The 14733-nt window shown below is 34.6% G+C and overlaps 1 protein-coding gene across 2 annotated transcripts in view; it reads right to left on the bottom strand.

Moving 5' to 3' along the window:
* Nucleotides 1-14733, bottom strand: part of FBXL20 (F-box and leucine rich repeat protein 20) — a 90483-nt gene that overhangs the window by 50104 nt on the left and 25646 nt on the right. For both annotated transcript variants that reach the window (XM_032457912.1, XM_006176364.2), the window contains exon 2: nt 1175-1236. In XM_032457912.1, coding sequence (XP_032313803.1) covers nt 1175-1236 — 62 coding nt within the window. The remainder of the gene's footprint in view (nt 1-1174; nt 1237-14733) is intronic.

A 14733-nucleotide genomic window follows, 5' to 3' on the forward strand; every position in this document is an offset into this window, starting at 1 on the left:
AACAGTGGATTCTAGCTTGCTAGAACATTAATAATAAACTTTATTTCAAAAGGGAAGGAGGAAATTAATAAGTAAGCTAAAGTAAGTTAAAGTTAAGAGGAAACAAGAACACTTCCTTAATTCATTGGTAACTTGGCTGTGGCTTTGCATTTATAAGGAAATAGTATGGTCCTAACAACACAATTTTTCTCCTTGTAGAAATGTATGTTGGATCAAATGATACAATATTTAACTTAAAATCTAACCAAACCAAATGTTGTATGCTATTTATTATTAAACTGCATTTTAAAAAACAGATAATACACAGACATGGGAAGAAATTCCAAACACACAAACTTAGAAGACACAGAAAGTCTGAACAACAAAATAAGTAATGACAGTAACAATGTAACTCACAGAATTAAGACAAATATTCATGAGTTTATACTGCTATAAATAATTGAATAAATAAGTAAATGTAACAGAAGGGAAAGCTCTCCCTTACAATAGAATTTCAATTAATAGATGCAGAAGAATTATTGAAATACATAATCTTGGCACATATGGTAACTCTTTCAGGTAACATTAATGGATGCTAACATTAATGGACAAAAATCAGTTAACACTTACACAGCCTCAACACATTTCCCTACAAGATATTTAACAATTACAAAGAGACATAAGGATGGTAAAATCATAAGTGTAACATAGGAAAGTTTCAAATACTTTGTCTTTTTATCTTTAAAAGGCTGTAACACTTCTATACAGCACCTCAGTATGTGCAGCATTTTATTGCAAATATAAGTCACTTCATAAGACATATTTTTGATACTGGGAAGTGGGAGGAAGGGATAGATTAGAATCATTCTTCAAAAACAAATCAGTACTGTAATAAAATAAAATTAAAATTAAACAAACTACCTCTTTTACATTATGTATAAGAATAGGGCAAAAGGAAAACTAGGAAACAAAATATATAGGTACAAATTGGGTGGGAGAAAATTGTTACTAAATTAAACGTTCAAATATCTTAATTCATATCTAGAAAATACAGAATAAGATCATTTAACAATAGAATCAATAAATTAAAAAATTCAGATAATCTAGATCCTATACCTATATAGAAACAAGTCAAAAGATTTTTAAACAGGCAAATGTGATAGACACACACAAAAAAACATAAAAGCAGACTTACCGTAATAGGAGTTCTTTGGGAAGTTTTTTATTGATCACAGCTTCATCGCTATTTGAGAACATCTGCAGAAACAAAATGATCATGTCAAGTGTTACTTAACATTTTACTATGTTCAACTCAACAGTTTAGAGCTGATCTTAGGAGAAAGGTGAATAAGTACAGTGGGTGTTACAAGCCAAAGTATATTTTCAGAGACTCTTTAGGCTGAAAAATATCTTTGAGACATTTATTTATTTATTTATTTATTTATTTATTTATTTATTTATTTATTTATTTATGTATTTATGTTGCAGTGGGGGCGGCAGTTAGGTTTATTTATTTATTTATTTTTAGAGGAGGTACTGGGGATTGAATACGGGACCTCACGCATGCTAAGCAGGCGCTCTACCACTTGAGCTATACCTTTCTCCGAGACATTTGTTCCTTGTCTTTAGAGAAAAATGACTAGCAGTCAGAAGGATGATATTATGTGCCGGGTATTGTTTTAAGTGCCTTTTTATGTATTAATGTAATGAATCTTCATACTACCTCTAATCTTCATTTTACATGTAAAGAAACTGCAGTTACAAAAGGTGTACTTGCTTAAAAATCGTATCACCACAGAGTGACCATTTAAAAATGCCATTAAGGTAAGGTCATTCTCCAAATCTAACTCACATCAACTTTTTCATGGAGGTGTTCACAAACCTGGGATAGGGAACATTCTCTTACAAGTTTTTACAAATCATACAGAAAACCAGTAATGCTTTATAACCACCACCATATACATTCTGGATATACACAGTGATCATTTAACAAATTAATCAAATAACTCACAATGGATGCATTTAAACAGAGCCACCATTTTTTCCACAAAGGAGAGCAATCAGTGAATACTAATTTTGGACTGGTAGCAAGGAATATATTAAAATTATAGTTTAAGTAAAAGATGATGTAGGTCTCTAAGATTACAGGGGCAGTGGAAATTTAAAAAAAAAACCTGGAGGTGGTAGGGTAAAGCTCATTGGTAGAGTGCATGCCGAGCATGCACGAGGTCCTGGGTTCAAATCCCCAGTACTGCCATTAAAAATAAATAAGTAGATAAATAAGAAAATAAATAAATACCTGATTACCTCTCCTCACCACCAAAAAAAAAAAAAAAAAAAAAAGGATAAAAGAGGATTTTTCAAGAAGCTACAGGACTTTGTGATGGAAAGTTGGTTCAGTGCAGCAAACACATTATATTATAATAAAAGTAATGCTATTGCCTGACATGTACATGTTTTACAAAATAATCTGACACCAAAGAATAATCTGCTTCCCTAAAATATCTACTTATTAATGGAAGATTTTTTTAAAATCATATCCCACTTCTATAAGACGACTTTCAAAATGAAGCCATCACATTTCCTCCTAAACAAGTTCTTCTCAAATTGCATGATTTCTAAGACTATATCACTAAGATAATTTTTCTCTGGGTATATTTAAAGGAAAGAATATATGAAGGGGTTATAAAGTATGCCGTGAATAATCTAGGGTTGATGACAAAGGAACAATGTGTTGCAAAGATAGCTAAGGTATCCAAAGTTGAGACCTGGGGAACTTTTAGAGTTAGCACACAATATGTATCTTGAGCTTGAGATCTCTGGGAAAAATGAAGTTTGTAAGTATACAACAATATCACTGAACACTCAATCTACTAGACTATGCCCAACTCAAATCTACAAATGTAAAACATAATCACTTTGCTAAGCTCTTTATCTTGTATATTCAAAGTATTTGATTAACTGCTACATATCTCATCTAATAAGGTACTTTGCTCACTTGAATATAAACACTAATTAAATTGATAAAAATATAAATCACTATGTGTTGTTCACATAACTTCTACAACCCTAGATATAAAAAGGAATAAAAATCACATCTAGCAGCTAATGTCTTCCCTTGTGTCAGTCAATATAGATTAAATGCTGTTATCTTTGTGGGAACATGAAGGTACACTGGCGGGGGATTGAGGGAAGGAACAGACAGTGTCCTGGGAGTATCTGGGAAACACCAAGTGTATAGGACATCTGTCCAGATTTGTATTTCCCTCCCCTTCTTTCTGCACATATGTATCCTAACTCCAAGTTTGCAAGAAAAAATAAGATCAGACGCTCACAAACTGCGGTCACCTGACTAGCAGCATCACCATCAACCTGGACCTTGTTAGAAATGCACATTCCTGTGCTCTATTCCAGATCTATAGAATCAGAACCAGGGTGTGAGGGGTGGTGGAAGTAGAGGGGCAATCTGTAGTTTAACAAGCCCTCCAGGTGATACTAATGCTAATGATACTAATGAGACCCAATGGACCAGATCAAACATATTGAGGATCTCAAGGCTTATATTAACAGTTCTAATACATAATCAGAAAATTTTATTATATTTGAAGTGACACAGCACTGGAGTTTAGAAAATACTCCTAGAGGTAGATACCCAATAATTTTAGACATTTTCTAGGAAACCCAATTGGCTTCTGTTCTAGTTCATGGCATTGTTTATAAAATAAATGTTTCACAGAAGCAATAGTATATATGTTTTAGATATTTTACTATTTCAGCTATATTGAAACTCTAGATTTTTCATGCAAAATATAAAAGGGTCAAAACCAATTAGATCAAGGCTATAATGAATTACAACAAATTTGTGATGGTTTTAGATATAATAGTTGTAGAGGAAGTGACTGTTCAAACATTTGACATTCTTAGGTTACCAGGTTTCCTATTAACCTGGGGATATATCAGCATGCAATTTAATAATCTATCCACAAATAATTATAAGGACATGGTCGGGGCGGGGGGGGGGGGGAGACCACGAGAGCAACTAGATCGTTCTCTCTCGATTACTTGTTTCAAGGTAGGACATCATCCCCTAAACAAGCAGATATTGCAACAGCCCTGTCTTCTAGGGATGGGCTACTCTTAAATAGGTTTTTAAAATCTAACAGGTTTGGTTTTTCATACATTAGCATTTGTTCTTTTGTATAAAACTGTTTTTCTATAAATGACATAGCTGAGAAATCTAACTTTGAAACCACTTGTTGCAAATTGTAATTACAGTATCTAAGAGAAAATCTGAATAGTAATCTTTCTCCTCCTTTTTTTTTTGCTATTATTTTTGACTTTCTAATCAGGTTTTAAATCTTTGGCCCATACTGGGCATTAGTTTAATAACATAATGAATTTAAATGCTTAGAACACACACAAAAAAAGACACAGGAAACAGGCTTTAAATCCAGTATCTGGGTGGGAAATGACAGATGAGGTGAACAAAGGCAATAGGAAAGAAATACTCAACAGTGACCCCTGCTGATTAAATTAAAGTATAGCTATGAACTCCAAAAAAGGAAATTAAAGGCTCTAACCTATATTATTCAAGCTTCATAGAAGAAATACAAAATCTAATGCATATTTTGGTAGAGAATACTAGTTATCCCAATATTCATTCACTCATCTAGAGTAACAGAATTCCAAGTTTTTAGCCAGCACATGGCTGTGTGGAAAGAAGACTTTATTTCCCCTGTAGCTCGATAAGGCTGGGTTATTAAGTTTTTGTCAATGGGATGTAAGAAAAAGTGATGTGTGTGCCTCTTCTTTACTCCTTCCTCAATTCTGCTGTTTTAAATGTGGTTTGGATGACTTAACTCCATCTTGTATCCTGAAGTTGAAGGCCTTAGTTTAAAGATAAGCAGAAAACTAGAAAAAGCCTGCAGATGGTTGCAGAGACATCATGCCTCTGGACTTTCATATGAGAGAAAAAATAAATTTCTATCATATTTAAGCCACTCTTAATTTGGGTCTCTGTTGTAATAAGCAGCTAAATTTACTAATATATTTTTTAGAAGAATATATTTTTTAAAAGATAATCTTTTGTTTCGCAAAATGAAAAAATAAAAAAGTTTTGGAGATTGGTTACACAATACTGTGAGTGTCTTGCATACTTGACAATGGTTAAGATGGCAAATTTTGAAGTTTAAAAATGAAAGTTTTTTTCCTCCACATTTTAACATTTCTGAATTTAGGAAACATCTTACAATTAAAATCAGAAACTTTTTTTGTGGTGTATAAAATAATGGTATATTTTATAATCCACAGCAACTTTTAATTACATACAGTAAGTAAAGTATAACCAACAGGAAGAAAACAGAACTAAAATAGAACTAAATAGACCATTTGCTGCTTCTCCTCAAACAGGCTCTGTGCTTTTATTCATGCAATCTTCTATACAGCACCTTTGCAACCAAACTTGTCTGTTCTGTCATCAGAAATAATTAACATCCAGTGGACATGCTATCTATGTTGTGAAGCCTTTAGAAATCTCCCAAACTGGATTTGATTATTCCTTCTCCTCTGAAACCCCAAAGCACCCTGGTCTGGTGTGGTGCCCATTATATCAGACTGTAAGCTCTGAGACGAAAGGGCCCTGTCTGTTTAGTTCACCACAGTAGTCAGAAACCAACACAATGCCTAGAAATTCCTGAACAAATGAAATGTTATTTCTACTACAGTATCTGGAAATACTCCTCTTGTCTGTAAATTCCCAACGTATTCTGTGTTTTTTTCACTGTGCCTCTATAGCAAAGTGCCTTGGAAGGGAGGGTGGTGGGGAGAGAGGGCAGGAGGGAGAGAGGAAAGAAGAAAGGATGGGAGAGAGGAAGGGAGGGAATTTAATAAACTGAACATTACCCTAAATTTAGCAAACAACATGCAAATAACATCAACACAACAACAGACTGAATACCATCATCACAAAAAATGATTAAAATAGCTAAAGAAAGATAAGTTTGGAGATTCGGCTTATGGCCCATTTATTTCAAGGGATATGAGCTACATTACATTCCTTGTTTAAAAAAAAAGTGGTAATAATAGCTAAGTTTTCACCATTATGGAATTTCATGTATATATGCATTTTAAACAGTTTTATTATGGCATAACTCACATACAATAAAACTCAATGGTTTTAAATGTACATTTCAACACTTTTTAGTTAATCTATAAAGCTGTGTAACCATCACTATAATTCAGGGGTTTTTTTATATTCACTAGCTTGTTTCATTTTTTAGATTCCCCATATAAGTGATATCACATAGTACTTGTCTTTCTCTGTACAATTCAATTTTGATGAATTTCCATCACCCCCAAAATATCTTTCACATCCATTTGCATTCAATCCTAGTGCTGATCCCCAACCTCAAGCAACCATTAATCTGTTTTCTGTCTCTGCAGATTTCCTTTTCTGGGCATTAAAAAAAAAGAAATTATAAAATATATCATCTTTTAAATCTGGCTTCTTTTATTCTTATGTTTTTGAAGTTCATCTATGTTGTAGCATGTACCTACATTCCTTTTTGTTGCTGAATAGTATTCCAGTTTTTGGAATTCTGTATTTTATTTATTCATTCCTAGTTGATACACATTTGGATCCCTACAATTTTTATTTATTTATTTACACTATTTTTAATAATGCTGCTATGATCATTCTTACACAAATCTTTGGGCTGAAATATGTTCTCATTTCTCTTGGATAGACTCTAAGGTGGAGAGTTTCTAGGTTGTATCATATGGTAATTTGATTTTAAACTTTTAAAGAAACCACTCAATTGTTTTCCAAAGTGGCTGTACCACTCCATTTTACATCCCCACCAGGAGTATATGAAATTTCCCGGTATGTTCATGTTTTTTACCATCACTTGCTGTCTTCTTTATTTTAGCCAGTCTAATGGGGTGGTATCTTCTTGTGGTTTCAATTTGCATTTCCCTAGCCACTAATGCTGTTGAGCATCTTTTCATGTGCTTTTTAGCCATTCAAATGACTTCTTTGGTGAAACGTATATTCAAATCACTTGCCCATTTATTTGAGTTGTTTACTGTCTTACTATTGAGATTTAAGGGCTCTTTATATATTTTGAACACACATCCTTTATCTAATATATGATCTGGAAATATTTTCTCCCATTTTGTGTGTTGTGCCTTCTATTTCTTAATGGTGTCTTTAGAAGCACAACTATTTTTAATTTTGATGAAGTCCAATTTATCTTTTTTTTAATGGATCATGTTTTTGATATCATATATGTGAACTCTGCCTAACAATGGTTATACAATGGCCTCTATGAAGCTTAAGGGAATTATGCCACAGTAGCCTGACAAAACCAAAGTAGGGAGAGATCTATCTTAGACAGTTATAATGATGTAGCTTTTGAGACATGGAATAACACAAATCAGATTCACAGAAAAATCCCAGAAATTTTAAAGGAAATTGTACCAGCTGAGTACAGCTACAACAAGGGATAGAGACTGTGAAAAGAGGCCTCTGGGCTCCCAACTATCTATGGGGAGAAAGTCCTATGCTGAGGACACCACTTAGCTTCATAAGACATTTCTTATGTAAAAGGAGAGACCTCTCAGAAAGCAGTGTTGAGAGCCGATAATGCAGTACCAAGAATCACAGAGAATAATGGATTAGGGAACCATTCCCAGGAAGCAGAACTGGGCTCCAACCAAGGCACATTTCCTGCTTCTGGAAAGGAGCAGGTGACACTGACAATGTGCCTGCATGACTTCAGAGCTGATAAACCAACAACTGCTATATGCCTGCTGTTACTCCCCCCTTTTAGGGGGAATATATATTGCCATTATTCTATCCCTGTGAATAACAGTATATGTTGGGTGTAGGGGACAGATAACTTTTCTTTTTAGTTCATAGATCTCTGGATCAAGAGGAACTGCAAATGAGGACCCTTTCCCACCTCTAAATCTGATGCAGACAGCAAATTATAGGTCTTCACCATTGTTTGTTTATCTGTATATTTATACATGTTATTTGTTTTTGGATAAGACTTTGGAGGTCTTGGGAGGGAATGCTCTGCATGGGACAAGAATGTGTATCATTGGAGCCAGAAGGTAAAACCTTATAATAAGGGCCTCCAAAGAATCTTATCTCTTTATGGCAATACTCTTTTGCAAGGAGATTTTACGTCAAGTCCCTTCAATAGGTGGAGTCCGTTTTCCCATCCTTTGAATCTGAGTTCACATGATGACTCAATCTGACCAAAAGAATGTGGTGGATTTCCAAGGCTAAGGCTTAACCTTCTTGAAATATTCCTGCCACCATGTAAGAAAGTCCAGGCTAAACTTTAGAATGATGAGAGACCTTGTGGAAAGAGAGTACCAGCTGACAGTGACACAAAGGTCTCAGACTGTAAGTGAGGCCATCTTAGACACTCAAGCCCCAGTCAAGCCACCAGATGACTGCAGCCTCATGAGTGACCTTTTTGAGTGCCCATCAGAACTGCCAGGCTGAATATTGTTTCAAGTCACTAAGTTTTAGAGTGGCTGTTAGACAGCAAAATTTACAAAAACAGATTCTCCATTTAAAAAGTTTGACTCATGATCTAAATTTCACAGATTTGAATAAAATATGAGACATAAAAAAAGTAGACCAACCTAGGTGAAATATTTGGTGGGAAGAAAATATCTAGGAGAGAGTAAGAATGAATGTTTATAAAGAAACCCAGAGCTGAAGATGCAGAAGATTTCTTTAAACTATTTTTTCCTAAAAGTAATTTTTACTGATTATGCCATTCCCTGACTCAACCAACACCAGATGTTTTTCCAATTGGCTAGTTTTCTTGCCAAAAGCTAAGAGGAAAAACATTTTTACATGGCAAAATAAACCTAAAACAAAATAAGTTTGTAATTCCTCCACCCAACATCTTGTCCATAGTAGAAATATAACTGCTTTTTTGAAGCAAACTGCTGCCAGTGCATTACCATCTCATGACTAAATTTATCCTAGGAAAGAAATCCTTAGATAAAAACACCAAGGAAGGGATACATTTAGAAAACATTACTTAATAGGTCAAACTTTCTGCTTTGGACACCTTCTAATATCTCAATATTTCAAGCCTTCTTTTATCCTGACTTCTGTTTACTTAAGCAAAATCAATATCCACTATCAATTCATTGATCTCAGTCTAAAATAATACACCTTTATTCTGTTCTCTGTTGAGAATTTCTTCCACTTAACTCAGTTTTAACTATCCCCAGCAACACCGCAGAGCCATAAAGACTCCATAAACTCTGATGACAACCACTGGATATGACTGGAACTTATTTTGGGTACTACTAAATCTTGGAAGTCTTCCATGCCCTACTGAAAGCTTCTTTTGAAGTTGTGAAGTGAAAGAAAAGAGCTGAAAATTCAAGGTGGCAATATAATTAAATGTCCTTCTCTTTCCTCTGCCATTTATCGCAGCTCTATCTCCACACACAAAAGAACTAGTAGATACAACAAGGCAGTGATGGTATCTGATTCAGGATTAGCAAGCATTTAACTGAATCTCATATTCCAAAATGCCAGAGGGGATGGTAAATCAAGGGAAAGTAGGATTTTATTTCCTCATGTACAAATTCTCATTGATGTACCAGAAATTGAAAACTAGCAGAATCTGTGGAATTTTCCAAGACATATGTCAGATAGTAATTTTACAACTCACTCACAAACACACATTCCAAATCATCTTACTGCTATGGAAATATTTTCAAAGCAATTGTATTTTAATACAGCCATGGTACTTATCTGTAGAAAATGCAGTCCCCTATTTTAGATAATGAAAGAAACAAAGCACACATTTACCCATATACCCTAACTGCATGCCAGAAATTATATTTAAGACTTAAAAGGAACCAAAAGAAATAATATGTTACATTAGAACACAGATTCTTTAAGGCAAAAAAAAAAAAAAAAAAACAACTTTGTAAGAAAGTCATTAAGGGACAGTGACACCAAGTTAATAGACCAAGGAAATCTATTAGACTTCTTAGACCATGACATGAACAAGACTGTGGTGCTATTTATAAACAAGATAGCTAAACAAAGGATGAATGATATACCTAGATATTTGGCTGTTATTAATTAATTGATATGTATCTGAAAATTATTTTCTAAATATGCCATATAACTTAACTGAATTTTTACATAAAAAGTCAACCAAGACAAAAGGATGTTGGAAAAATAGTAGGGTTCCCCCTATTCCTATACTCTATCAATTATTCTGGGGAGTTCTTTTGATATTTGCCTGTTTTTCTAACTATGATTGATTTATCAAATTTAGATATTATCCGCTGACATTCTGCCAAAAATATAAGTATTTACCTTCAGTCTCTACCCCTACCTTCCACACGCTATGTAATTTCATCACAATCTTTACTTAAATCAAGAGTCAGTGTGAATGTAGGATTGAACAGATCCTACTGAGTGCTGAGTCAAGGAGAACAACAGGACCAAGTACTCCTTCCCCCTACAAATTAATGACTACCTCATTTTTTTCTACTTTCTATATATATATTTTTTTTCTTTTTTTAATTGAAGTATACAGTTTACAATGTTTACAATGTTGTGTCAATTTCTGGCGCACAGAACAATGCTTCAGTCATATATGAATATACATATATTCGTATTCATACTTTTTAACTGTAAGCTACTACAAGATATCAAATATAGCTCCCTGTGCTCTACAGTATAAATCTGTTTATCTATTTCACATATACCAGTCAGTATCTGCAAATTTCGAACTCCCAATTTGTCCCTTCCTACCCTCTTCCCCCCTGGTAACCTAAGTTTGTTTTCTATGTCTGTGAATCTGTTTTTGTTTTGTAAATAAGTTCATTTGTCTTTTTTTTTTTTTTTTTTTTTTTTTTAGATTCTACATATGAGTGATATGGTATTTTTCTTTCTCTTTCTTGCTTACTTTACTTAGAATGACATTCTCCAGGGCCATCCATTTTGCTGCAAATGGCATTATTTTATTTTTTATGGCTGAGTAGTATTCCATCGTATAAATACACCACAACTTCTTTATCCAGTCATCTTTTGATGGACATTTAGGTTGTTTCCATGTCTTGGCTATTGTAAATAGTGCTGCTATGAACACTGGGGTGCAGGTACCTTTTTGAATTAAGGTTCCGTCTGGATATATGCCTAGGAGTGGGATTTACTTTCTATATATATTTTTAACTTTCCCTCAAATGCTCCAACATCTATCACATGTCTATCAATATGCTCCACATGCTTAAACACATCAGATACTGTTTTTTCCTGGAGCTACTTTCCCAAAACCCCTTCGTTCTTTCTTCTGCTTATTCTGTTGGGGGGTTCTCTAGACTGGCTACATAGCTGTCATACTGGGCTCTCCCTTGGCTCTTCTCTTTGACTGAATTCTGAGTTTTGGACCTGATTTCTTTTTACTTGCTATTTAAGAGCACACCCACTAGTAACTTATGGGGACTAAAGAGAACTGTAATTTTGGGGTCACTTGCACATGTCTAAAAATATTTTTATTCCAGACTCATATTTGATTGATAATTTGGCTAAGAACGAAATTACAGGTGGAAATCTTTTCTACTGAAAGTACCTGAAGTCACTGCTTGATGCATTTCTGTCTTCCAATGTTAACTGCTTGTGATAGTAATGCTATTCTGATTGGTCCTTTGAATGTAATCTCTAGTTATTCTTTCTGGAAGCTTTTAAATACAGTCTCTGTATCCCAAGTTTACTGAAATTTCTAATCAGTTCTCTTGGTCTATCTTTTTTATTATTCTATCAGCTCTTTCAATTTGCAAATCTATGGTTCAATTAGGAAAATGCTTTGGAATTTTTTTTTGATATCATCTCCCACTATTTTCTCTGTCTTCTCTCTAAGTCTTATTAGTCAAATATTGGACCACCTGCTCTATCTTTAATTTTTAATTTTGCTTCTACTTTACTTCCAATCTTTCCACTAATTTTTTGGGGGGAGTGGGGGGCTATCACTTTTTTTTTTTTATTTCCACGAGTTACTTTTATTCATTGAAAGATTTCCAAAAGAGCATTCTGTTCTTTTGAAGATGCAGTATTTCACTTACTGGGGATTAATACTCCTTCCCCTCTGCCCCATCCCCAGTTTTTTCCCTTTGCTCTCTACGTTGTCTCTTTTATATGTTTGTTTGGCCTCTCATTTTGAAGGCTTTCCTCAACTATCAGGTTATCCTTGGCTCTCCTCTCCTATTCATGGCATTAAGAAGCTAAATGGAAGTTCACTGTTTGGCTCCATACTATTATCCCTGTCATGCATCTGATATTCCTGGATCCAGAACCCTCAACCTCCACATTCTTGGAGAAAAAAATGCCCAGTTTCCTGGAGGGGGAAGAAGTGGTTTGCAAAGGATTCAATCACTTCATACAAGACTTTCAATGATCACCTACTTTTAATTTCAAGCCTCACCCTTGTATTTCCAGACTTTTTACTACTAAGTGTTGAATTTTTCTGGAGGTTTTGTTGGATAAACTTGCTTGCTTGTCTCTGCAGACAATCCAGGGTGTACCTTCCTCCACTTGGCTAAATCACTTAACACTTTTCTACTAATTTTTTTAATCTTCTAAAAATTTTTTACTCATTTTTGTCCCTGTGGTCTTATCCTTCTTTTTATTCCATTATTATAATGCTAGTGCTGTCTGAAAAGGAAAGGAAATGTATGTATTAAGTTAAACTCCCATGTTTAACCAAAATTCCCATGCACTGGTTTTAGTTGTCCTGGATAAAATCATTAAGTATATTTATTAAACCTGTGGACATGACAAAGCTCATTAGGATAAATAATACCTTGGATAACAGGATCAGAGTTCAACATGATTTCAAAAGGATAATATCAATAGGAAACTAAACAGGGTAAATTAAAAAATCTTTCACTTAGATTAAGCAATTATCAGTTATATAAATATGAAACAAGAAACCTAGTTTAACAAAAAAAAAAGGGAGTTTTTATCATGAGTCAGTTATATGACTTGCTGTAACAAATTTTAACAGAAAAGAAAAACTATAATCTTAGGATACATTAATGGAAAATAAGGGACCAGACCAATGGAGAAGACTATAATTCTGCATATTCTGAGTGGTTGTTGATAACTCGAACGTCACAGTTGAGAAAGGAAATCAACTAAACATCATTTAGAAAATGGATCCCAGCATATTGAGAGGCTCTAAAACTAAGACTTGTGGAAAATGGTAAAGATAAGAGGACTATTCAAAATCTTAAATGGAAGAACATTATAGCTGTTACTGAATAGCTGAAGAATTGTCCTTTACAATCACGTAGTTCTATATTGTTCCATATAACCAACGTAGAAGAAATGGAGACAATCTGTTTTAAGACAGATTTTGCTTAAATAAACATGTACAATTGTGAGCTGTCCCCCTTACTGGCAACCAACCTTTCCAGTATTAGGGATGTCACAGAGTAGATTCTTACATAGAGAAGGAAATTTAACTAGATGACATTAACCTTGGTATCACTAAAGGGACAAACAGTAATAAAGAAACCAAGAGGCAAAGGTCATTATATAATGATAAAGGGATCAATTCATCAAGAAGATACAACAACTGTAAGTATTTATGCACCCAACACTGGAGCACTGAAATACATAAAGCAAATATAACAGAACTAAAAGAAGAAATAACAGCAATACAATAGTAGCACGGGATTTCAAAACTCCATTCTCAACAATACACAGACATTCCGGAGAATCAATAAGGAAACAGAAGATTTGAACAACATCAAAGACCAAATGAACCTAACAAACATACAAAAAACAGTCCATCCAACAGCAGCGAATACACACACAGAACATTCTCCAGGACAGAATATATGTTAGGGCCACAAAACAAATTTCAAAAAAACCAATAAGATAGAAGCTATATCAAGGATCTTTCCTGATCACAATGGTATTCGAATATGTGTTTTCCAGCATTCAAGCCATTCCCCATTTCTTATCAGACACTTACTAAGTGTTTTACAAATTTAACTCAATTCTAATGCTATCTACCAGGAGATAGCATCAGATCCCACAAATTAAGGGCCCAGTCCTCACATGACTCCTGCCACTTCAGACACCAACTGCAAGCCCAGGGTGTTACCTGTGCTTCTGACCAACCGGCAATAAATTGGAGGTTCCCACACTCCAATCCTCAGGTTCAATTAATTTGCTAGAAGTGATTCACAGAACTCAGAGAAACATTAACTTGTATTTGCCAGTTTATTAAAAGGATATTATGAAGAATACAGATGAACAGCCAGAAAAAGTAGGGTGGGGTCTGGAAGGGTGATGAGTGCAGGAACTTCTGTCTGCATAAGAACTGGGGTGCACCACCCTCCTGGCATGTGGATGCCACCAACATGGAAGATCCCCAAACCTCATCCTTTGGGGTTTTTTATGGAGGCCTCACTACATAGGCACAACTGATGAATCATTGGCTGTTGGTGACTGATTTAACCTCCAACTCCTTCCTCTCTCCTCCTCAGGTATGGAGATGAGAGGATTGGGGTGGGGGGGCAGGGGATGGAACAGAAAGTTTTAACCCTCTGATCATGATTGGCTCCCATGGCAACTGGCCTCCACCCTTAGGTTACCTAGGAGCTCTCCAAAATTCAACTTATTAACATAAATTTAAGTGTGATTGAAAGGGGCTTGTTGTGAATAAAAAAGACACCCATTTCACCTTTATG

Source organism: Camelus ferus, chromosome 16 (assembly GCF_009834535.1).
Source record: "Camelus ferus isolate YT-003-E chromosome 16, BCGSAC_Cfer_1.0, whole genome shotgun sequence".
Classification (NCBI taxonomy): domain Eukaryota; kingdom Metazoa; phylum Chordata; class Mammalia; order Artiodactyla; family Camelidae; genus Camelus; species Camelus ferus.